Source organism: Oryctolagus cuniculus, chromosome 21 (genome assembly GCF_964237555.1).
Source record: "Oryctolagus cuniculus chromosome 21, mOryCun1.1, whole genome shotgun sequence".
Classification (NCBI taxonomy): domain Eukaryota; kingdom Metazoa; phylum Chordata; class Mammalia; order Lagomorpha; family Leporidae; genus Oryctolagus; species Oryctolagus cuniculus.
Window position 1 is genome coordinate 30707066 of NC_091452.1, and position 21529 is coordinate 30728594.

At 60.3% G+C, this 21529-nt stretch overlaps 4 protein-coding genes across 13 annotated transcripts in view; 3 read left to right on the forward strand and 1 right to left on the reverse strand.

The window, feature by feature from the left end:
- Positions 1-167: 167 nt before the first annotated feature.
- Positions 168-2985, forward strand: C21H22orf15 (chromosome 21 C22orf15 homolog). Of its 9 annotated transcripts, XM_070065944.1 has the most exons (6): positions 168-1017; positions 1522-1608; positions 1706-1843; positions 2038-2112; positions 2196-2352; positions 2694-2820. In XM_070065944.1, exons 1-5 carry the CDS (start codon positions 993-995, stop codon positions 2333-2335), a joined length of 465 nt encoding a protein of 154 aa, XP_069922045.1. In that variant the 5' UTR covers positions 168-992; the 3' UTR covers positions 2336-2352; positions 2694-2820. The 9 variants fall into 9 exon arrangements, 7 of the variants coding, with proteins under 7 accessions (XP_069922045.1, XP_069922046.1, XP_069922041.1 ...); XR_011385194.1 differs by having other exon boundaries at positions 1706-2112; XR_011385195.1 differs by having other exon boundaries at positions 2038-2352.
- A 261-nt stretch (positions 2986-3246) lies between these two features.
- CHCHD10 (coiled-coil-helix-coiled-coil-helix domain containing 10) lies at positions 3247-5082 on the reverse strand. Its single transcript, XM_051837127.2, has 4 exons — positions 4923-5082; positions 4451-4661; positions 3569-3716; positions 3247-3467 (listed from the first exon to the last, which is right to left on the reverse strand). The coding sequence occupies exons 1-4, from the start codon at positions 4961-4963 to the stop codon at positions 3448-3450; spliced, it is 420 nt and encodes a 139-aa protein (XP_051693087.1). The 5' UTR covers positions 4964-5082; the 3' UTR covers positions 3247-3447.
- Positions 5083-8450: 3368 nt separating this feature from the next.
- On the forward strand, positions 8451-17277 carry MMP11 (matrix metallopeptidase 11). Its single transcript, XM_002724012.5, has 8 exons — positions 8451-8608; positions 12639-12868; positions 13642-13785; positions 13870-14003; positions 14119-14360; positions 14468-14684; positions 15346-15603; positions 16430-17277. Exons 1-8 carry the CDS (start codon positions 8489-8491, stop codon positions 16561-16563), a joined length of 1479 nt encoding a protein of 492 aa, XP_002724058.1. The 5' UTR covers positions 8451-8488; the 3' UTR covers positions 16564-17277.
- A 1281-nt stretch (positions 17278-18558) lies between these two features.
- SMARCB1 (SWI/SNF related BAF chromatin remodeling complex subunit B1) overlaps positions 18559-21529 on the forward strand; it is a 43820-nt gene continuing 40849 nt past the window's right edge. Inside the window, exon 1 of one of the 2 annotated variants that reach the window (XM_070065950.1) lies at positions 18559-18867. In XM_070065950.1, coding sequence (XP_069922051.1) covers positions 18775-18867 — 93 coding nt within the window. In that variant the 5' untranslated portion in view covers positions 18559-18774. The remainder of the gene's footprint in view (positions 18868-21529) is intronic. The other variant, XM_070065951.1, reaches the window with a different exon arrangement.

Consider the following 21529-nt stretch of genomic DNA (forward strand, 5'->3'; position numbering starts at 1 on the left):
TGTGCTGGCTTCTTCAGTGCCGCATCGTGCAAGTCGTCCATGTGTGCAAGCAATGCTCCACTCATGCTCGGAGCTGTGTGCCATCCACGTGCAAATGTGCACGCTCAGACTTAGCAGGTGATAGCTCAAGCACTTGGTCCCCGCGCCACCCACGTGGGAGACCCAGATTGAGTTTCTGGCTCCTAGCGTCAGCTTGGCCCAGCCTTGGCTGTTGGATCATTTAGCCAATGATCCAGCAGGTGAGAATTCTTTTCCTGTCTATCTCTGACTTTGTGGCCCTCTGCCTCTCAAATAAATACAAAGAAACGATTTTTTAAAGAGTAGCACAGGAAAGAATAAATTGAAAGTTCTTAAAAAGTGAGAACATTCTTAAAAGCAAATTTTGCTATATGTAAAGTATACAATAAACTTGACAAGAAAAAAAAGGAAGGAAGGAAGGAAGGAGGCTGGGATGAGAGAGAAGCAAGGAGGGCAGCCTAGAGCTGGCCAGAGGTCAGTGCCCACCCCAGGGTTACAGCTCACAGGTGAGGGGATGAGCTCTGGAAGCAAATCATCTGAGCAGCCCAGAACCCCTGGGCGCCCAGACCAAGTCTCCGCCTCCCAGAGTGCCCGCCTCCAGGCCTGTTACCTGGATACCGGAGTTAAGGCATTTCCTGCCTGATGTCTAGGCTGCTGCCACTGCCATGGAGACCAGCTCGCCAACTGCGGAGCTGCTGCGGCCCAGCGAGCCGCTGAGGAAGAGGCGGCCAGCACTCTGGGACTCGCTGCAGAGGCTGTTCAAGGCTGGTGGAGCCGAACTCCAGGGGTGGCCGGGCAGCAGGGCCTGGGCCTGAGCCCACCCATCCGCCCTCACAAGTCCACATCCCAACACCCCGCAGTTCCCCATCCGGAGGTGGCGCTAAGCCCCAGGCCCTCCCTGAGTGGGTAGAGGGGAGACGGGGGTTGGGGAGCAAAGCCTCCCCCTACTCCTGGGTCTTCTCTCGGGCACAGCCATGTTTATCACGGTGATGTTTGGGGGTAAGTCGGGGCTGCAGGGCACGGGCGCGGTTCCTTCTGCACTGGGTTGGGGAGGGAGGGGCAGCTGCTCGGGGAGGAGCCCGCGGCGAGTCCCTTAAGTGAAAACGCGGCCTGCGTGATTTACACTGCGCGAGCTCTTGGCCATTAAGACCGCGGTCCTCAGGCTCTGGCGGACCACACACACCTGCAGCTCCATCCACTGTTGCAGCGGGAGGCGGGCCCGCCACGGGGGCGGGGCGGTCAGCCTGGGAGGCGGGAAGCTGGGCGGAGCCGGAGGTGCGAGAGAGGCTCGCGTTGTGGGATCGTGCTACCTCCACTGGGGAGATGGGTGGTGGGGGTCTCCAAAGCAGTTTCATGTAGTCGCTCCAGCTGCTGTGCCTGGGGCACGGTCTTATCCCCACAGCCCAAACTGCAGCTCTGGGGAGGGGGTAGTTAGGAGGAAGAGGCAGGGGGGTGGAGGAGAGTAGGGGATCCCATCTGCTCATCTGTGCCCCTCCCCCACAGCCGGCTGCAGGGAGCTTGTGAACCCCTGGTGCAACCTGGTGACCCTCAGTGCGCACCTGAGGCGGAGGGGAGGGGTCCCCCCAGATGGTGAGGAGACAGGGAATGGGCTGGGGAGGAGGGGCTGAGGGCTCCCAGGTGGGGGTGCCAGCCCTGCCCCGCCACTGCATGCAGCCCCTATCCCCAGCGCCCATTGCCCTCCTGGCTGAGGACGGGAACCTGGTGAGCTTGGACGAGGGCCTGGAGGAGGGGGCTTCCCCTGCTGCCTGCATGGGCGGTTCCCTGCTGCAGGAGCGAGGGACCTACGTCCTCGTGCACATCATCAGTAAGTGGAACACCAGAGTCTCCCTTGGGGCTATGAAAGGAGGGGACTGCATCAGCTGTCCTTATCCAGGACTTAGCCCTAAGCTGCCCCCTCCCAATGCCCTTGTCCTGACCCCAGCCTGGCCCGGCATGGGAGACGAGATGGGGATCACTAGGGTCAGTCAAGGGCCCTTCACGCTCTCTCACCCCCCACAGAGGGGGAGGGCATGGCCCCCACCCGCTATGAGTCCCTCCTGGAGAACCTGGATGCGTATTCCCCAGAGCTGGCAGGTGAGTGTCAAGGCAGAGCCCTGGTGGGGAGGGCACATGTCTCCCCAGCCCCTTCCTCCAGGAGGGCTTCCTGGACCTTCCAGAAGGGCTGCACTGGCTGTCAGGCCTCCCTCCCACGGGCAACAGCTGCAGGAGGCGCATGAGCACTCGGCGTGGCCACCGGGAGCAAGGCCCCCCTTCGAGGCCTCGGAGGGTGGGCTCCCTGCCATCCAGGACCCGCTAGCTGGGGCTAGGAGCCAGGTACGTTGGGGGCAGGGACAGCTGGGCAGAATGTGCAGAAGTGGAACCCCTCTTGGGGAACAAACATGTGGGCTGAGAGAGGCAGACCCTAATGCCAACCCCACACTTATCTACCCCAAGATGGAAAACATCAAAATGGAAGATGGGTCCCCCTCTACCTTGCTGCAGTGTCAGGGTCTAAGGGCAGGAATGTCTTCAGTGCTTAGGCATGGAATAGGACTTGGCACACAGTAGGTGCTCAACGCACAGTTTGCTGAATGAACGCAACAAAGCCAGGAGCACAGCGTGTGAGGGTGCCATGTGTGTACTGGGTATGATCAGCCTGCTCTTCTGTCTGGCAGGCCCGTGCAGACCCCATGACCTGGGACACCGCAGCCAAGTGGCCAAGCTGGACTCACACCCAAAGAGGGTTTGCCATGATCTCTGCCTTGTGTGATCTGGCACAAACAGATGGCAGCCGAGCAGGATTCCACCTGCAGAATCTGGAATGACTGGGAAGTTGAATCAGCAAGAGAGGACACAGACCGGATGTTTGGCTGCTGGGGCCCCCAAGATGTGGATGCACAGAAGGGGACCCAGAGGCACAGACAAGCAGGGTAGAGGGGGTGGTGTCTCTGAGAGGGGGAGACAGCAGGCTCCTCCCAGAATTCCAGCCCCCGGAGTCAGATGTCCTTGGGGTCACCTGCCAATGTCTCACCATTCAGTTCTGAACTGCTCAAGGGGGTGCGCCCTTGGCTACCCACAATGCAGATTACAACAGGGCTCCTCCCACCCCCTCCAGGACACCTGCTAAGGTGAGTGTCCCACCACACAGTAAGACATCTCTCCTCCCTCCTCCCCATCATCTGTGGTGCTCCCAGCAGATAGGATAGCGAGCAGGCACACACGGCAGGCTGTGGCCTAAAATAAACTCTTTTATTGCACATTTGTGTCTCAGGCTATTGGTGGGTAAGAACCCCTCCTCCTTACTGCCCATCCCAGTGACACGGGTACAATCTGGAATCCTGGTCCAGCTGTCCGTGGGGGGGGCAAAGGTGCAGGGCTGTGGCCCAGGAGCCTTCTCTGAGCTGGACTATGGTCTGCCCAGGGCCCTCTTCATGGCAGGGAGCTCAGACCTGTAGGGGGAAGGAGCAGCATAGGCTGGTGGTCAGCCACAGGTGCAGGAGGTCTTTCTCCCCTCCCGCTCATCCCCCTGGGTCAGCGCCTGCCCACTCACCATGGTTGTACTTGCACTGCTTCAGGGCCTCGCTGAAGCCCTCACACAGGGACAGGTCACTCTGAGTGGTTGAGCAGTCCAGGAACTGCTTGATCTCGTAGGAGCAGGGTCCCATTTGCATGGGCTGGGGGGCAGCGCGGGCGGGGGCCTAGGGGTGCAGTCCAAGAGGCAGCAGGGTCAGCTCAGGGATGCTACCTGAGGTGGGTTCCAAAGCTGGGGCTGCCTGCCCCTCCCCCCATAGCCTTAGCATCTCTATCTGTGAAACAGGGTGGCTCAGCAGCCCCTTTAAAGCTACTCAGCAAACACAGGCAGAATTTCCCCACTGCCTCTTAAAGGGTATGTCGGACAGATGCAGGGGAGGAAGAGAAGGTTCTAGAAAAGGCTAGCTTTCTGCAGGTGCTCTCATAGTGTGACCCCCCCCCCCAAGTTCTAGCTTCTTCCCAGCTCAGCCATACTGATCCTCATGACCCCTGACCCAACCACTAAGCCTCGGGTGGCTCTCAGGACTGGAGGGGCACCAGTAGGGGACAGGTCATCAGGGACAGGTCCCCCGTGGTTCCAGCCCTTCGCCCTTGCTCCCAGAAGCTGCAGTGCCACCAGGGCTTAGGACACTCAACATCCTTCCCTTTGACCTTGAGTGAAGTCTCTGGGCCTGGGTTGCCCTATCACCGAATTGGCTGATTGCTGTCCACCCCGGGGGGGGGGGGGGGTTTGGCCTCGAGGGAGGGGCTGGGAAAGAACTGAATAGCACTTGCTGTTCCCGGACAAAGTCCTGGCCCTAGGGCAACAACACACCCGGCCACTCCTCACTGGACACTGCAGCACTTCCTAGGTGACCTTGAGGAAATCCAGCCTCAGTTTCTCCGGGCCCCCACTGCTCACCTGCTGGACAGCAGGCTGGGCAGGCTCCGAGCTCCCGCCGCTGAAGGCTCCGGTCAGGGCGCTGCCCACGACATGCCCCACAGCCGAGCCCACGGCGACCCCAGCGGCAGTGGACGCCATCTGCGCCATAAGACCTGGCTGGCCAGACGGGGCCGGGGCCGGGGCGGCAGCAGAGGGCGGCGGGTGCGCGGGCGGGTGGGCAGCGGGTCGGCTGCGAGGGGTGGAGGTGGGGGAGAGGAAGCAAGGTCAATCCCGGATGATCTCCAGGCTTTGTAGTTCCTGGAAACGACCCCCCTTTACCCCCAGAAAGGTGGGAGACCCCCGTCCTAAGCACGTGGTTCCTGCACCCCCGCCCCTCCCCCTCCAAGATGGCGCAAGAAGCAACCAAGGTCATTCTGCGGGGCGCCCTTGCGGCAGCGCCCGAGTTTCTCTGGGAAGATCCCTGCCCATGAGGCGCCTGTGCCCCTCACACCTGGCTGGCCGGGCGGCCATGCTGCGGCTGCCTCGAGGCATGGCGGCGGCGGTGGCGGCGGGACTCGGCCGGGGCAACTTAGCGACCGCGACGGTAGCGGAGGATCTGTCTCCAGCACGCTAGCTGCGACACAGGTCCCTGCAGGCGCGGGGGGCGGAGCTGGAGGCGGGTCTCGAAGACACGCCCCCCCCCCCCGCGGGAGGTGCCTCGGTGTCCTGCTCCCTCCCACCGCACAGGGTTTGACACTCGCCTGGCTGGACTTGTCTCAGGTGGACTCGAACCGAGAAGAGCGGCCCTGGGGAAGGACAGGTGCGACCTAGGACACCCCCCCGCCACAGAGTGGGCGTCCACGCCTCTTCAACCCCAAGGACACCGAGCCGGCGCTGGCAACTTGGACAAACATAAGCCACCAGACATCCCCTCCAGCCTTGTGTGCTCTCAACCCCACTAGAGGCCCCCAGGGGCTCACTGCGCCTGGGCCGGCAGGTGCACCGCAGACCACTCACGGTGCTTATGCAACATGTCAGCAGCCTGTCCATCCTCAAAGCCCTGAACTGAGTGCCTGGAGGCATGAGCTTGCCTCGGGTCCAACCAAGCGCAGGGGACTCGAGGTTTTCATGGTCTTTTCTGGGTACCTTTGGCACAGTTTGCATTTTCTCCCTTAGATGAGGGAGCAGGGAGGGATCCTAACCTCTTCACCCTCTCTTTCACTGTCCATTGTGCCCTCCAGGGCTGCTGTGGAGAGAGTGCGATCTCCAGGACTTGCAGCACCCTGGGGGCAGTGGGGGGGGGGGGCACTGGTCACCAAGAAGGAATCACAGTGAGGAGGCGGAACAAAGGGACACAAGTGGCTGGGTTGGGTCTGGTGTGTTCCTGGGGCACGTGCTGAGCCACTGAGCCACGCATCCCACATGTGGAAGCCATGTGCGCTACTGTGCTCTGGCTACTCACACCTCCCAGCCAGGCTGTGAAGCAGGGCCCTCCCTCGACCCTTGTGTTCAGTTTTTGTTGGGAGGAGGGGCGAGGGAACCACCTAGCTGGAGGGTGGGGCCTCCCAGGAAGGTGAGCATCTCTTCCTCACGGACACCCAAGCCAACTCCAGCCTTTCTACCCCTTTGCTCACCAAGACCCTGCTCATCTGGTTCCTATTTGCCAAATGGAACCATCACTGGTCTGCCTCCTGTGGGAAGAACTCATCTTGCTGGCTGGCTAATGGAAGCGGCCCCCAGGGTCTGCACTGGAGGGGGTTGTTAGTCCAGCTCCCACGACTCAGGGACTGCAGGTTCCACAAAGCATGGCCGTACACCCTTGGAGGCAGTCATGCCAGCTTAAGGCCTTTAAACATATTTAGCAGGGGCAGGCACTGTGGGGTCATAGGCTAAGCCTCTGCCTGCGGCAACAGCATCCCATATGGGTGCTGGTTTCGTGTCCTGGCTGCTCCTCTTCCAATCCAGTTCTCTGCTAATGGCCTGGGAAGGCAGTGGAAGATATCCTCAGAAAGAGAGAGCAAGAGATGTTTTTTTAATATTTCATTTTATTTATTTGAGAGATAGAGTTAAAGAGAGAGGGAGGGAAAGACAGAGAGAAAGGTCTTCCATCCACTGCTTCACTCCCCAAATGTCCGGAATGGCTGGAGCTGGGCCTATCTGAAGCCTGAAGCCAGGAGCCAAGAGCTTCTCCCAGGTCTCCCATGTGGATGCAGGGGTCCAAGCACTTGGGCCATTGCCCTCTGCTTCCCCAGGCCATAGCAGAAAGCTAGAAAGGAAGAGGAGCAGCTGGGACTTGAACTGGTGCCCATATGGGATTCCAGCACCACAGGCAGAGGCTTAGCCCACTACACCACAGTGCTGGCCCCAAGAGAGATATATTCTATCTGCTGGTTCACTCCCCAAATGGCTGCAATGGACAGAGCTAGGCCAGACCAAAGCTAGGAGCCAGGAGCTTCATCCAGGTCTCCCACATGGGCCCAAACACTTAGGCCATCTTCCGTTGCTTTCCCAGGCACATTATCAGAGAGCTGGATTAGAAGTGGAGCAGCCGGGACATGAACCGGTACCCATATGGGATGCTGGCACTGCAGGCGGCAGCTTAACCCGCTTCACAATGCTGGCCACCTGAAATTCTTACTTTTTAAAGTGATTCATTGGGGCCAGCATTGTGATCCACCTCTTGCTAACGTGCCTGGGAAAGCAGCAGAGGATGGCCCAAGTTCTTGGGCCCCTGCCACCCACGTGGGAGACTAGGATGGAGTTCCAGGCTCTGGGCTTCAGCCTGGCCCAGCCCTGGCCTTTGTGGCCATTTGAGGAGTGAACCAGCAGATGGAAGCATATGATTCTCTCCTCTCCCTCTTTCTCTGTAACTCTGCCTTTCAAATAAGCAAATAAATCTTAAGAAAAAAAAGAAATGCTGATAGTTAAAAAAGAAATAAAGTGAGTCACTTCTTAAAAAGATTGGACAGTTTAGGCAGTAAATCTCACTGCTGTCTTTCCTCGGCTCGCCCTCTAGGGGTCACTGTAAAGTCTTCCTGGAGAAGCTGTGACACTCCCCCACACACACCCCTTTCCCTTTCTTGGCCCAGGCTGGATGCCCACAGCCTCCTCCTCCAGCAGCTCAGGGCCCTGCCTGCCAGCGTGGGAGCCACTGCCAGAATCGGGTCCGGAGGGCTACCCGGGACAGGGCCGAGACCACCTGCTGGGGAGGCCAGGCTGGCGGCACCCCAAGGGGGTCCCACAGCACTGGAAGATCAGGAAGGAGGCCCCAGGAATCCTTCCAGCAAGTGGATGCTACCCTTCCTTTGATCCCTGCTTCCTCTCCCTCTTGCCCCCAGACAGACCTGCTGAGCCCTGACCGGGGCCAGTTTGTGAGCCCCCGGAGTCCACTGGAGGACTCCAGACAGCTGACCACCCAACCCCTCCACTCCCCTGCTGGTGTGGAAGGCCTGGCCTCCCCCTCTCCGAGGCTCAGTTTACCCATCTGTAGATTGCCTACGGTTCTGCTCCAAGCTGACAGGGTGGCTGGCCAGCGTCCTCCGGCTGCCTCGGTTTCCCCTGGGATAACTTTTAATATCCCTGTCCTCACGGGGACTGCTGTGGATCAGGCTGGCTCTGAGGAGTTGGGGGAACTTGCTCCTGGATAGGACCACCTGTCACAGGCCAGCGGAAGGTCGGAGGTCAGGCCATCAAGAAGACCCGACGGGAGGCCCCTTCCAAAGGTGGGGGCAGCAAGTGGGAGGCGTGAAACCCAGACTCTCTCTAGGGACACTCACCAAGGCGCCCACCACCCAGCGGGGAAACTGAGGCCCAGGGTGGCACCGGCTGGCGCGGTCACCCAGCACTCGACTTTCCGCGGACAGCGCTGGGCCCGCCGGCAGCCAGGACCCTGTCTCCGGCCCCCAAACCCTTCGGGGCCAGCTGGTACGGGCCCCACCTCCCCCCAACCACCCAGGCGGCGGCAGCCGGGAGAACAAAAGGCGGCGGGGGGCGGGGCCGGGCGGGCCGGGGGCGGGGCGGAGGCTATAAGGGGCGGTGGCCCCGCGCGGCCCAGCAGGCCCAGCAGCCCCGGGGCGGATGGCTTGGGCCGCCGGGCTTCGCGGCGCGGCCCCGCGCGCCCTCCTGTTCCCGCTGCTGCTGCTGTTGCTGCTGCTGCTGCTTCCGCCGCCGCCTCTGCTGGCCCGGGCCCGGCCGCCGGTGAGTGCCCGCCGCCGGCCGGCTACAGCTCGCCGAGAGAACGCCGGGCACGCGGCTGGGCCCAGTGGCCGAGCCGGACCCCACGGGGGCGCCCCGGGTGGCCCTGCGCAGCCGGTACCCAAAGCGCTTTCTGGGCCTCCTGGATGGGTGGTGGTGATGTGATAGATAGTGAGCTTCCCGTCACTGGAGGTGTGCAAGTGCAGACTGCGCGGGAATGGCTCTGGCTGGTAGGGGCAGGACTTTGCGCAGCACTCACGCCCCCTGCGAGCATGGGGTCCGCGCGCGCGCGCGCCCGCGCGCGTCCCAGCTGGGATTTGGGAGTTTGCGTTGGCCCGAGGTCGCAGCGGGAAGTGGCTATGGGGCCCCCTATTCATCGCGGGGACAAAGACCTGCAGGGCGCAGGTGGGTGTCCACTTCCAGGTGTGCAGTGGGATGGAGGATAAAGCAAGAGCCAGGAGATGCAGGTCCCCTGGGCACCTGCAAGCGGCTGAGTGTGGAGGCTTGGAGCTCCACCTGTAGGGGCGGGGTGTGGGGGGGTTACGCCACAACGGTGCCTGCTGCTGAGCACTGAGTTCATGCCAGGCACGCTGGAGACACTCTGTCACCTGTTAACTGCCACTTTGACACTTGCGCAGTGTCAGCTTGGGGTGAGATTCCAAGCTGGGCTGTTGCCTGTCACCCGGCAGACCTGCAGGGAGCATTTGGGGTTGCCTCGGACGTGTTTATCCCTGAGCTGCCGTCAGCAGGGCCAGGAGAGCTCTGTAAATATTTATCCATCTCAGTTCCCGGCTTCCAGCGCTGATGAGAGCCCTGCCGCCCAGGGGGATGATGCAGGATGTGGCCCCTCCTCCTGGAGCCAGCTAGGGAGGAGTGGGAGGCTCAGGGGAGAAGATAAGCCTGCCTGCAGACTGGCTGTGTGACATGGGCAGGTGTCTTGACCTCTCTGAGCCTCAGAAGGTAGTGGTGCTGCATAGACCAGCCCAGGGATGAACCCAGCTGCCTCACTGCCTAACAAATGCCCACTCTCAGGGTCACCTCCCACTGAGAGCAGAGCATAGCTGGTTAATTGATAATCAGGCTAATTATTATTAATGGTTAATTATCCCCAGTGGACTGAAAACAGAGGCCCAGAGAGGGATGCCCCTTGCCTGGCCTTACCCAGTGGTCTCCTGGCCTAGCCTGGGGTCCTCCCTGGTCTCCCCTCCACGGGGTGCCTCCCAGGCTCTGCACTGGAAGTTGGCCCAGGGGCTGATCTGGCATTCTTGAGCTCTGCGGAGAGACTGGGTCAGCCGAGAAATTGCTTGAGCGTCTCTGAGGCTGTGGGTCGATGTCTGCCGAGAGGTGGGTGGGGCAGAGCCCGCCAGGCACCCAGCACAGGGCGGGCCAAGGGAGGCTACTGGACAAGGAGGAGGGACTTCCCTGGAAGTACAGCCCAGGAATTTGGGGTTTGGAGATTAGCCAAGGGGGAGGAGATGCTGGACAGGGCAGGGGAGGCATGAGCACCATGTCTAGGCCTAGCTCTGGGCCGACTTGCTGTGTGACCCTGAGCAATGCCCTTGACCTCTCTGGGCTGTTTCATACTCCAGGAAGTGGGGGTGGTGGCCGCTCCCCAAGGCTGAAGATGAGATCCCCAGGTGGCCTGTGCCCCTCGCTGAACCCCAAAAGTCCTGGAAGGGCTAAGCACAGCCACTTTAGGAATCAGCAAACTGCTTTACCCCAGGCCTGGCAGCTCGGCCATCTCTCTGGCTCTGGGCCAGAAAAGATGACATTTGGCAAGTCAGGAGCTCAGGGTGTCCCATCCCAATAGTGGAAAAACCGAGACCCACAGCTGTTAACATGGTGGGCTGAAAACCCAGTCAACCAACCTGGCCAGGGAGCAGGGCTGTTGGGGACACCTGTATGATGCCCCTGTCTTCGCTGGGCCTGAAAACTCCCTTCTGGCTGCGATGTGTGTGTTGTTGTAGAAAGTCTGGTGACTTCCAGGAGACCTCAGGGAATCTGGCAAGAACAGATTTTCCAGGTGTGGGAGGGGAGGGGACATTTCACAAGGATGTCACTTATTCCTTTGTTGTGTGGCCCCATCCCCATTTGGCAGATGGGAGAGTAGAGGCTAACAGAGGCAGTGACTTGTCCCTGGTCACCTTGGTACAAGCTTAGGCTTTCAGAACCTCAGGACTCGGCTTTTGCCACTGCACCGCGATGCCAGGATCCAGGGGTCTGGGCGTGGACTTAGCGCCTCAGCGGGGAAGGAGAGGCAGGGAGGGTGGTGAGAATGCAGAATGGGCATCGATGACCCAGCCTTCCTCTCTGGCCTGCTGTCCCAGGCCTCACTTGGAGGGACATGAGAGAGGGGAGCTTTCTGGCCACGGGCATACACAGAGCTGGCAGGTTCTGGGGCTCTCAGGGGACAGCACAGCTCTACCCTTCCCAGGGAGGGTCCCCCTACTGCTGCCGGGGCTGGGGCGAGAACGGTGTAGATGAGAGGGACAGTGTGGCAAGGAGGAGGAACAGGCTCTTGTGTCTTGCTGCCCAGACCTGGGGTCCACATGCTCCATGTCCCACCTTGAATGTGTAGGGAGGTTCAAGACCCTGCCCACAGAGGGCCGGCAAGAGCAGATGCTTGATAACTCCTCATTCTTTCTCTTCTGTGGCCAAGGTGAAGCCAACCTAGGCTGACTCAGCTCCCAAAGGGCACAGCGGAGGTAGCAGGGAGGGGATCGGCTGCAAGTACAGACAGCCTGCTGCCTGCCGGTAGCAAACTGCAGAAGGAGCTTCACGCTCTGGGCTGTACTTCCTCATCTGAGAAATGGGCACGCTGAGCATGCAGTTGGTGGGAGATTCTGTTGAGGGGGACAGAGGGGTGCTGAGAGCATCTCCGTGGAGCTGAAGGCAGGGTCTTGGCTTGCAGCAGTAGCACACACTTAGTAAGTCAGCCCAGATTCAGCTGGAACCCACAACCTGCTCTGCCTGGTCAGAGACTAGGGGGAAGCCTTAGTAGCCCCAGCTCTCCCTGCCCACCCCCCGGGTGATTCAGATAGCTCATTCACAGTGGGGTGTTCTAAGGGGTTGAGTCCTCAGCTCTGGACTTGGGAGCGCGGAGGGCAGGAACATTGATGGGAACCCTGGGAGGGCTGCCAGTGGCTAAGGCTAGGGCGGGGCCTGACAACCAGACTACTGCCCCAAATATAGCCTCCGGGAGGCTGCAGCTGTCCAGACCAGACAGGCCCTGAGGAGGCAGGTGCCAAGCCTCTCAGCACACAGGAAGGAAGGAGGTTTGGCTTTTGTCACTGTCTGCTCCCTCCTCCCCCTGTCCCCAGCCAGACCCTTGAGGTTTGTCTGGGACAAAACCAGGGTTCTCACCCTTGACGAGTGACTTCGCAGGGTCTCTCTCTCAAGCTCTCTGAACTGTCCCTCCCACATGGACCTCTGCCCTGGGGACCTTCAGAAGGCGGGAGGCTGAAACTCAGGTCCCAGTGAGGCTGTAACAGGGTGGGACCAGGCTGGGTACCTGGTGCCTGGCTGCCCACCCTGCCTTGCCCTTGGGAACAACACTCCAGGGAGGTGTTGTCCCAATGCATCATGTGAAGGCTCTCCTCCCTGGGAAGAGACCCCTCCTCCCTGGGGGAGGTGGGCAGGGCATCCTGAGCCTGCTCCTGGTGACTGGGGAGGGGCAGAGCCTGACTGGGGAGGGGCAGAGCCTGGTTACCCAGGTGCGCGGGAGCTCAGTGGAGATGAGTTTCCTGGGGCGGGGTGGGGGGGGCGTCAAGGGTGGGAAGCAGGAGGAGTTTGCCTGGTATCCCCTCCAAAGTTTTGGGTGGACCTATTCCTGGTTGTGTATGGAGGGTATACAGTCAGGGGCTCAGGGCTTCAAGATCCCCCAGTCTCAGGGGTCCCTCCTCCCAGACCTCCCTAGCCTGTGTGGCTGCGGTAGATGACAACAGCCTAAGGCCCTCCCTGAAGTGCCAGAGGCAGCCTGATGCCTTGAGGGTCCCAGGCTAGACCAAGCCCTCATATTCTCTCTCCTGTCCAGGACACCCACCGTCGCCACCCTGGGAGGAGGGGGCCACAGCCCTGGCATGCAGCTTTACCCAGTAGCCTGGCACCTGCCCCTGCTGCCGGGGAAAGCCCCAGGCCCGCCGGCAGCCCCAGACCCCCCCGCTGCGGCGTGCCTGACCCTCCTGATGGGCTGAGAGCCAGCAACCGACAGAAGCGGTTCGTGCTGTCTGGCGGGCGCTGGGAGAAGACAGACCTCACCTACAGGTAGGGGGCTAGGGCCACCGGAGCAGGACTCTGTGTGTCCCTGTGTGAGCCTGCTGCCCTCACACCTGCTTCCTGAGGCAGGTAACAGGGTTAGATCTACATGCTTAACAGCCCTGTGTGCCCTCACCCTGGGCTACCCTGAGAGCCTAGCTTACACACACATACCCGGGCTGAAAACCTGGCTGGCCTGTGTCATCTCTGAATATCTCGGCGTGTGCCTGGGGACAGGTGTTCAGCCACCCAGTCAGCCTTTCCTAGGAACCCTGAAGGGGCCAAGCCCTGGGACTCCAAAGTGGACAAGGCAGACCTGGCCTCTCCTCCCGGAAGGCGGCTCTGTGCAGGTGGAAACAAGGGAGGCCCCGGGGCCAGACCCAGGGCAGGGAGGCCCTGGAGCAGGCGGGGAAGAAGCCTTACAGACTTACAGAACAGTCAAGGGTCACATTGCATTGGAGCCAAAAACCGGCAGGGGCCTGAGGTGTGTTTCCTGGGGGCGGGGGTGGGCGTGGGGGAGGAATGGGAACCAAGATGGGACTCTAGGGGCCACAAGATCCCCCGGGGTGGGTAATGCCACCAGGACTAGAACGTGGTCTTGGGATCTCGGTCCTGCGTTCTTTCCACCAAACGTATACACCTGAGTGTACACGAGGTCCAGAGCACACCTGGCCGTGACTCTCGTGTGCACACACCTGTCGAGCATCCAGGGCCACCTCCTGGTCCCTCAGCCATCGTGGGCTTCCCTGGCCCGAGACCCAGACCCTTCCATCTACCCCCAGGATCCTGCGGTTCCCATGGCAGCTGGTGCGGGAGCAGGTACGGCGGACGGTGGCAGAGGCCCTACAGGTGTGGAGCGAGGTCACGCCACTGACCTTCACTGAGGTGCATGAGGGCCATGCGGACATCGTGATCGACTTTACCAGGTGAACTGGCAGCCTGGGACCCCTCTGGGAACAACAAGCGCTACCTGCCGGCAGCCACTGACTGCCCCCTCCCCCCAACTGCAGGTACTGGCACGGAGACAACCTGCCCTTTGATGGGCCTGGGGGCATCCTGGCCCATGCCTTCTTCCCCAAGACTCACCGAGAAGGGGACGTCCACTTCGACTATGACGAGACCTGGACCATTGGGGACAATCAGGGTATGGGCTGGGGACCCAGGTGGGACAGCTGGAGTTGACAGGGAATGGGGCATGCTGGAGTCTGGGGATCAGGCAACTGGTGGGCAGGTCCTCATCCATCTCCTCCATTTTCCAGGCACAGATCTGCTGCAGGTGGCAGCCCACGAATTTGGCCACGTGCTGGGGCTGCAGCACACGACAGCAGCTAAGGCCCTTATGTCCCCTTTCTATACTTTCCGCTACCCGCTGAGCCTCAGCCAAGATGACCGCAGGGGCATCCAGTACCTGTACGGCCAGCCCCGGTCAGCCTCCACCTCTGAGACCCCTGCCCTGGGTCCCCGGGCAGGGATGGACACCAATGAGATAGCACCGCTGGAGGTGAGGCTCAAGAGGGTGGGAAGACCCTGCTTCCAGCCCTGGACTCCACTGGCCTCTGTGGCTGCAGCATGGTCTCTCTGCTCTCCTCCCCCCAACACTGTCCACAGCCGCAAGTCCCACCAGACGCCTGTGAGGTCTCCTTTGACGCGGCGGCCACCATCCGAGGCGAGCTCTTCTTCTTCAAAGCAGGCTTTGTGTGGAGGCTGCGCGGGGGCCGGCTGCAGCCCGGCTACCCCGCGCGGGCCTCTCGCCACTGGCAGGGACTGCCCAACGCTGTGGACGCAGCCTTTGAGGATGCTCAGGGTCACATTTGGTTCTTCCAAGGTGAGTGTGGGGTGGGGGTCAGTCGAGAGGCTTCTCAGAGCCAGGAAGTTCACAGCCAAGGGTAGGGACAAAAAGATACATGCCGGCGATGCTACTGGCAGGGAGAGGGGGCCCCTGAAAGCGAGTGGTGTTCATTCTTGGGGACAGCTGGGACATTCCCAGAGGAGGTGGCTCTGGAAATCAGGGTAGCATAGGAGGGACTGTATGGGGGGCTGGTACTGACACATTCAACTCCCAAAGTCATCCAGAGGGGTCAAGTGATTGACTCGAGGATACAGCTTGGGAAACCTTCCTGAGGGTTCCGTGGCTGCCAGGCACCTGCTACGGCGTGGGCAGGGGCCCTGGAAATGGTCCGCAGGCCTTCGCCGTAGGCAGCCAAGTGCCAGGGAGGAGAGGGAGCCTGGGCAGCCCTCTGCTGGTGAGAACAACCCAGCCACATGGTGCTCCGTGGTCAGCCCAGCCCGGCTCAGTCCTGTTGCTTCCACTTCCCCAGGGGGTGGGGATGGGGCTGCCGAGCAGGTGTCCTTGGCCCACGTGTTTTGCCGACAAAGAAGCTGAGGCTGGAGGAGTCCATGGTGGTGGCTGAACAGGTGCCCAGTGGCAGATGTGGTCGTGGGAGGGGGGGCCAAGGCAGCTTCTCGCAGCTCCCTCTTTCTGGCAGGTGCTCAGTACTGGGTGTACGACGGTGAGAAGCCAGTCCTGGGCCCTGCACCCATTTCTGAGCTGGGCCTGTTGGGATCCCCAGTCCACGCCGCCTTGGTCTGGGGTTCTGAGAAGAACAAGATCTACTTCTTCCGAGGCGGGGACTACTGGCGCTTCCACCCCAGCACTCGGCGCGTGGACAGTCCCGTGCCCCGCCGGGCCACCGACTGGCGAGGGGTGCCCTCGGAGATCGATGCCGCCTTCCAGGATGCTGATGGTGCGTTGGACGTGGGGCTGTGGGTGGCAGGTGGTGGCAGTGGTCCGGGTCCCCTGGCAAGGGCCTCGGTGAGTCTAGTTCATCACAGGTTTGGCAGCTTTCCCACAGGCCCTCCTCCTTGGTAGCCAGACTGTGCCATACCCAGTGTCTGAGGGCCAGAGAAGTACAAGGTCTCACCCTGGCCCCTTGATCACAGCCAATAAAATAAGAGCCCCTGTGCACTAAAGGCTAACGACGTCCCAGGCACGGCTGTGAGTGCCTTGTGTATCTCATGCAATTCTCAGATCAGCCCTCTGACATCACACCTGCTAGTCGGTCAGGCAGTGAGGTCCCTAACTGGGGTCAGCCAGGCAGACGGGGCAGAGCCAGGACTCCCACCCAGGAAGACCTGCTCCTAATTAGTGAGCCACTGGGCTTTCTCCAAAAGTGACAATGACAACTTGGGAGCCAGGGCAAGACTCTCAATCCAGAACATTCTCCCCAAGACGATCCCCTCATCATGAGCCCCCTGGGAGAGCTGTCCTGGGGTGGCCTTGGGCTGGAGTCTGGTCAGTGGGTGCAGGAATATGGTGATGAGCACAGCCATCGTGTGGGAGCTATTTTCCTGAGAGATCGGAGGTAGGCCTTGAGGCTCTGGATCTTAGACTGGACCAGACCCTGCAGGTAGGCAGGAGGGTGCCCTTGATGGTGGTAGTGGGGGAATTCTGGAAGGGCACCTGGCTTTGGAGCCCCCACCCCCACCCTGTGCCCATTCCTAGGCACAGCCTAATGGGCAGGGGCTCAGGTCCTAAGGCCTACTCGCCCAGGCCCACCCTTCTCTCCTCAGGCTATGCCTACTTCCTGCGCGGCCGCCTCTACTGGAAGTTTGACCCTGTGAAGGTGAAGGCTGTGGAGGGCTTCCCACGTCTTGTGGGCCCTGACTTCTTCGGCTGTGCTGAGCCTGCCAACACTTTCCGCTGACCATGGCCTGGCTGCCCTTTGGGGGTGCTGGCTCCCACCAGGTCAGCCACACATCAGACACATGGCCATGTGTACCCATACCTCTGGGTACCAGGATGGAGCTCAAGTCTGCTCAGGGCGGGTGGGGTGGGAGTGCAGGCCCCTTGACCGTGGCAGGCAGGGCCATGTGGGTCGTGGTGGCCTCCCAAGTGACTGTCTCCAACCAGGCAGGGAGGGTGTGGTGTAACTTAAGTGTGGGGGCAGTCTGGGGCCGGCTCTGTCCCACCCAGTGCCGGTCACAGTCAATCCTGGGTGTCCTCGGTCTCCATCCCCAACCATCAGTGGCAGTGGGGGAGGGGGGAACTGAGGCATCCTCATTCTGTCCCTGCTGTGAGGTTCCTGTTGGGTGCTGGCGCCACAGCAGGGAGGGTGGGGACCATGGGGCAGGGGCCTTTCCTGAGAGGTCTGTTCTGGGTTGGTGCTTGGATCTGGCTGCCTTCTGGCTGGTGATCCTCCAAACCTATTCCCCAGGGTGCAGGGCCAAAGGTCTCCGGTGTGCTGCAGGGCGGGGTTCCTAGAGCCCCAACATACCTCATTCCTGTCGTGGGCCAGAACCCCAAAGCCCTCGCCCCGGCACTGGCACCCTCCAAAGCCATGTAAATGTGTGTACAGCATGTACAAAGCCTTTTCTTTCTTCCTTTTTTACTGAGTGTTATTAAACATGGTTGTTTTCTACCTGCCTGCCTGGTCTCTCTTTGTGCAGCCAGGGTTGGGAGGCCTGGCTCAGGGTCCCCTCCTGTGCCATTCCTCCACCACGTCTCTCGTCAGACCCTTGCAATGGTTTCTTAACTGGTTCCCTGTTCCCTGCCCAGTTCACCCTGGAGTGCTGGTCATTTGATCTGATCGTGCCATGCCCCAGCCCCGATCCTGAAACGCTTTGGCTTCCCACTGTTGCGAGGCCTGGGAATAGAACTCAGGGCTCCGGGGCCCTTCCTAACTGCAGCACCAACTTGCATCCTAGTCTCACCTACCTCTGCTCCATAACTGTGCCTGCCTATCAGAGCTGCCATTTTATTAGACTGAACCGTACGACACTGTCAGTAGCAGGCTTGTCTTTTTAATTTTTAAGATTTATTTGAAAGTCAGACAGAGATCTTCCATCTACTGGTCCACTTCCCCCAAATGCCCAGGGCAGCCGAGGCTGGGCAGGGCTGAGGCCAGGAACTCCATCTAGCTCTCCCATATCCCAGGGTGTGCATTAGCAAGAAGTTGGAGTCAGCAGAGCCAGGATTCGAGCCCAAGTGCTCTGATATGGGATGCGGGTATCCCATAGGGTGTCTTACCCACTGCGCCAAACACTTACTCCATTAGTGGGCTACTTTGAATCCACTGCATTGTTCCACCGGATACACGGATTGCTTTGCTGTTTGCCTTAGTACAGGAGCCCGCCGGCTCTGGGCTGTGCGTGCCACAGGGCAGCAGCACAGGGTTGGACTTGCAGACACCCAAGTGCAGACTTAAGGGAAGCAGGGAGAAGGTGTTCCTTGCACAGCCTTCTGAAGTGCCAGCCAAAGCAAACAGCACCTGGGCCTTTGAATACCGCCAAGCCTCAGAGTTTTTTTTTGCTGGTGCCAGTCCCACCCAGTGTTGTCATTCCGCCCGTTCCCAAAGCCGCAGGGACAGCTGTGAGCCTGGAGCTGGGATGGGCCGCTGCGGTCTGAGGTGGGATGTGGCGGTGCCAAGCCGGGAGCACGGCCGCCACGCCATTCAGACTTGCAGATGTCGCTCTGTCCTCCGGCCCGACATCAAGCCTCACTTCATGTCTCCTCTCCTGGGCTCAATTCCAGCCCTGGCCGTGAGACTGGGAAAGTCACTGCCTGAGTCAAGGCCATCGTGGCTATTTCTGTCCGTGAGAACATTTCGATTTGGGAAGTTGCCTGGGAGGCAGAGGAAACGGGTCGTGGCTCCTTTAAGGGGCCCGCGGGAGCGCGCCCGGCCTTTTGTCTGGGCGGCGGCGTGCGCGTCGGCGTCAACGCCCGCGCAGGCGCACTGAGGGCGGCCTGGTCGTCGACGGCGGCGGCGTCTGAGGAGCCCGGTGGTGGCGCGAGCGCCCGCCCAGCCCGCCCTTTGCTTCTTGGCCTCGGTTCCCCTCAGCTTTGGCGCGCCCGGGCCCCGCCCCAGCCCTCCCGATTCCCCGCAGCCCGGCTCCGGCCTCCCTCTTCCGCCGCCGCGATGATGATGATGGCGCTGAGCAAGACCTTCGGGCAGAAGCCCGTCAAGTTCCAGCTGGAGGACGACGGCGAGTTCTACATGATCGGCTCCGAGGTAGCCCGCGGCGAAGGCGTCTCCTCGCCCTCCCCGACCCCGCGGGCGCCCCGGGGCGGGCCTGGGCGCCGGGAGCGCGCGCACCCCCCCATTCATTGCCGCGGGCGGGCTGGCGGGCGCGTGCGCGCGGGGGGCGTGGTCGGGGGGCGGGGCCCTCCTCAGCTCCCTGCAGCCGGGGCTTCGGGCGCAGGGAATCTGGGTGTCCTGCGGCACCCGAGGGGCTGTGGGAGCCTCACGCGCGCCCCCTCCACCCATTGCTAGGGTCGCCAACCAGGGACTGAGTGAGGGGCCCAGTCCCGCTTTGTGTCCGCAGCCCGTGAAGCTGGGGCGGGGGAGACGGTTTTGTGACCCCTGTTTTAAGGATGTTTGCTTTTGCATGGAGAAGACCCCCGCCCCGCCCCGGGCCGGGGGCCTCCTGGGCTGGGTCCTAAAGCAGTTTTGAAAGCCTCACTTGACGCTTTGCGGAGAGGTGAACTGAGGCTGAGTTTTCGCAGGGGCAGAGCGAGCGAGCCCAGGGGGCCGCCATGGTCTTACAGAAGCCACAGCAGTCTGGGTGGTGGGATCTGCGTGGAGCGTTTATCCACGTTTCTAAAGCCCGCGCTGTGGTGGAGGACCCCGTAACGCCTGCCTGGCGTTGGACAATCACAGGTGTCGGTAGCATCAGGACTTCAGCCTTTTTTCTTTGTCACCGGTTTTATAAAGCACAAAGGGCAAAGACACTGCATTTTTCATGCTGTCGCTTAGATGCTGCTGTCCCAAGACGGCTGTGCTGGGGGAGTGGAACCAGTGGCTGTGGAGCCACCGGGGCTCGGGAGAGCCTCCCTGGTTTGTAGGCGCCTGCCTGCACGCGGGATGGAAAAGGCAGTGGGGAGTTCAGGTAGAGGATGTCGGGGAGGTTGTGTTACCTGATTTAATGAGTGCACAAGGAGGCAGTTTGGCCTTGATTCTGAGTGGATGGTACTTTTTCTTTCTTTTTTAAAGATTTATTTATTTATTTGAAAGGCAGAGTTACACACAGAGGGAGAGACAGAGAAAGAGAGAGAGAAGTGCATCCACTGGTTTGCTCCCTAAATGACCACAATGGCAGGGCTGGGTCAGGAGCCTGGCACTCCATCTGGGTCTCCCTCATGGGTGGCAGGGGCCCAAGCACTGTGGCCATCTTTCACTAGTTTCCCAGACGGTATTAGGGAGCTTGATAGGACGTAGAGCAGCCTGGATTTGACCAAGAGCTTATATTGGGGCATTGAGGGTGGCAGCTTAATTTAGCCACATAGCACTGTCTTGATGATATGGGGTAAGACAGGTTGATGGATCAGGGCTATACCTCTCCTGCCCTGTGTGATCCTATCTGCCTACCTGTCAGTCAAATAACCCCTTTCCCAAGATATATCTCCCTTTATCTGGAACCTGGAGACAGTACCATGTAACCACTCCCCTTTCTTCTTTGTTGTCATCGTCGTCTTACTATTTTTATAAAAATCAGCTACCGAGCAAGAGAGAGAGAGAGATCTTCTATCCATTAGTTCACTCCCCAGATGGCTGTAAGAGCCAGGGCTTAGCCAGGAGCCAGGAGCTTCTTCCAGGTCTCCCGTGTGGGTACAGGGGCCCAAGCACCTGAGCCATCTTTGGCTGCTTTTCCCAGGCCTCAGCAGAGAGCTGGATCAGAAGTGGAGCAGCCAGTTCACGACCCTGCACTCCTATGGGATGCAAGCCCTGACCAGTACACTGTCTAACCTCCTAAGAGTCTAGAAAGGGGGAGCTCGCTCGCTCGCTCATTGTCTGTCTCTGTAGAGGAGCATGAGATAAGGAGCTGAGGCACCGTTCTGTACCTCCCTCCCCTCCTGACCCACTCTGTTCCTGAGCAGTGCCCAAGTATGTGTATGTTTTCCTTACCCTTTCAATAAACCTTATCACTTTGTGCGTTGTATTTGTGCCTCTACTTAGTATGCTTCTCCAGGTAAAAGGCAAGGACTTGGAATAGGGATTTAGACCCCACCTTGCCCACGACATTGATACCCAATAGCTCCTGGCGCAGTGTGGAAGGGGTGACCCAGTTCCTTTCCCTTGGGAGACAAGCAGTGCATTCAGAGAGGTGGGCTGGCCACAGCAACACACCCAGTGCCTCCCTGTGTCATCCATGGAGCTGCCTCGGGAGAAACCCGCAGGTGCCGTGCGTGCCTCCCTTCCCCCAGCATCTGCAAGCAGCAGTTTCCACCAGGCCAGGCTCACAGAGCTGAGAGGACCCTAAGGGATCCCTAGGTCCAGCATCTTCATTTTACATTTGGGAAACCTGGGTCCAAGGAGACTACAGCTGGGCCAGGGAAAAGCCAGGCCAAGGGCGCCCCAGGGCCCTATGCGCTGAGGGGGCCTTGGGTGTCCCGGAGTTCTGCAGCCCCTAGGCAGTGACCAGGGCACTGTTGTCAATTTCTTTCTTTCTTCTTCTTCTTTTTTTCCTTCTATTTTTATTTACTTGAAAGACAGAGAGGGATCTCTTCCATCCTCTGGTTCACTCCCCAGTTGACCACAACAGCTGGGGCTGGGCCAGGCTGAAGCCAGGAGCCTGGAACTCCATCTGGGTCTCCCATGTGGGTTGCAGTGAACCAAACACACAGTGCTTCCCATCGTGTACACTAGCAGAAAGCTGAAATTGGAAGCGGAGCTG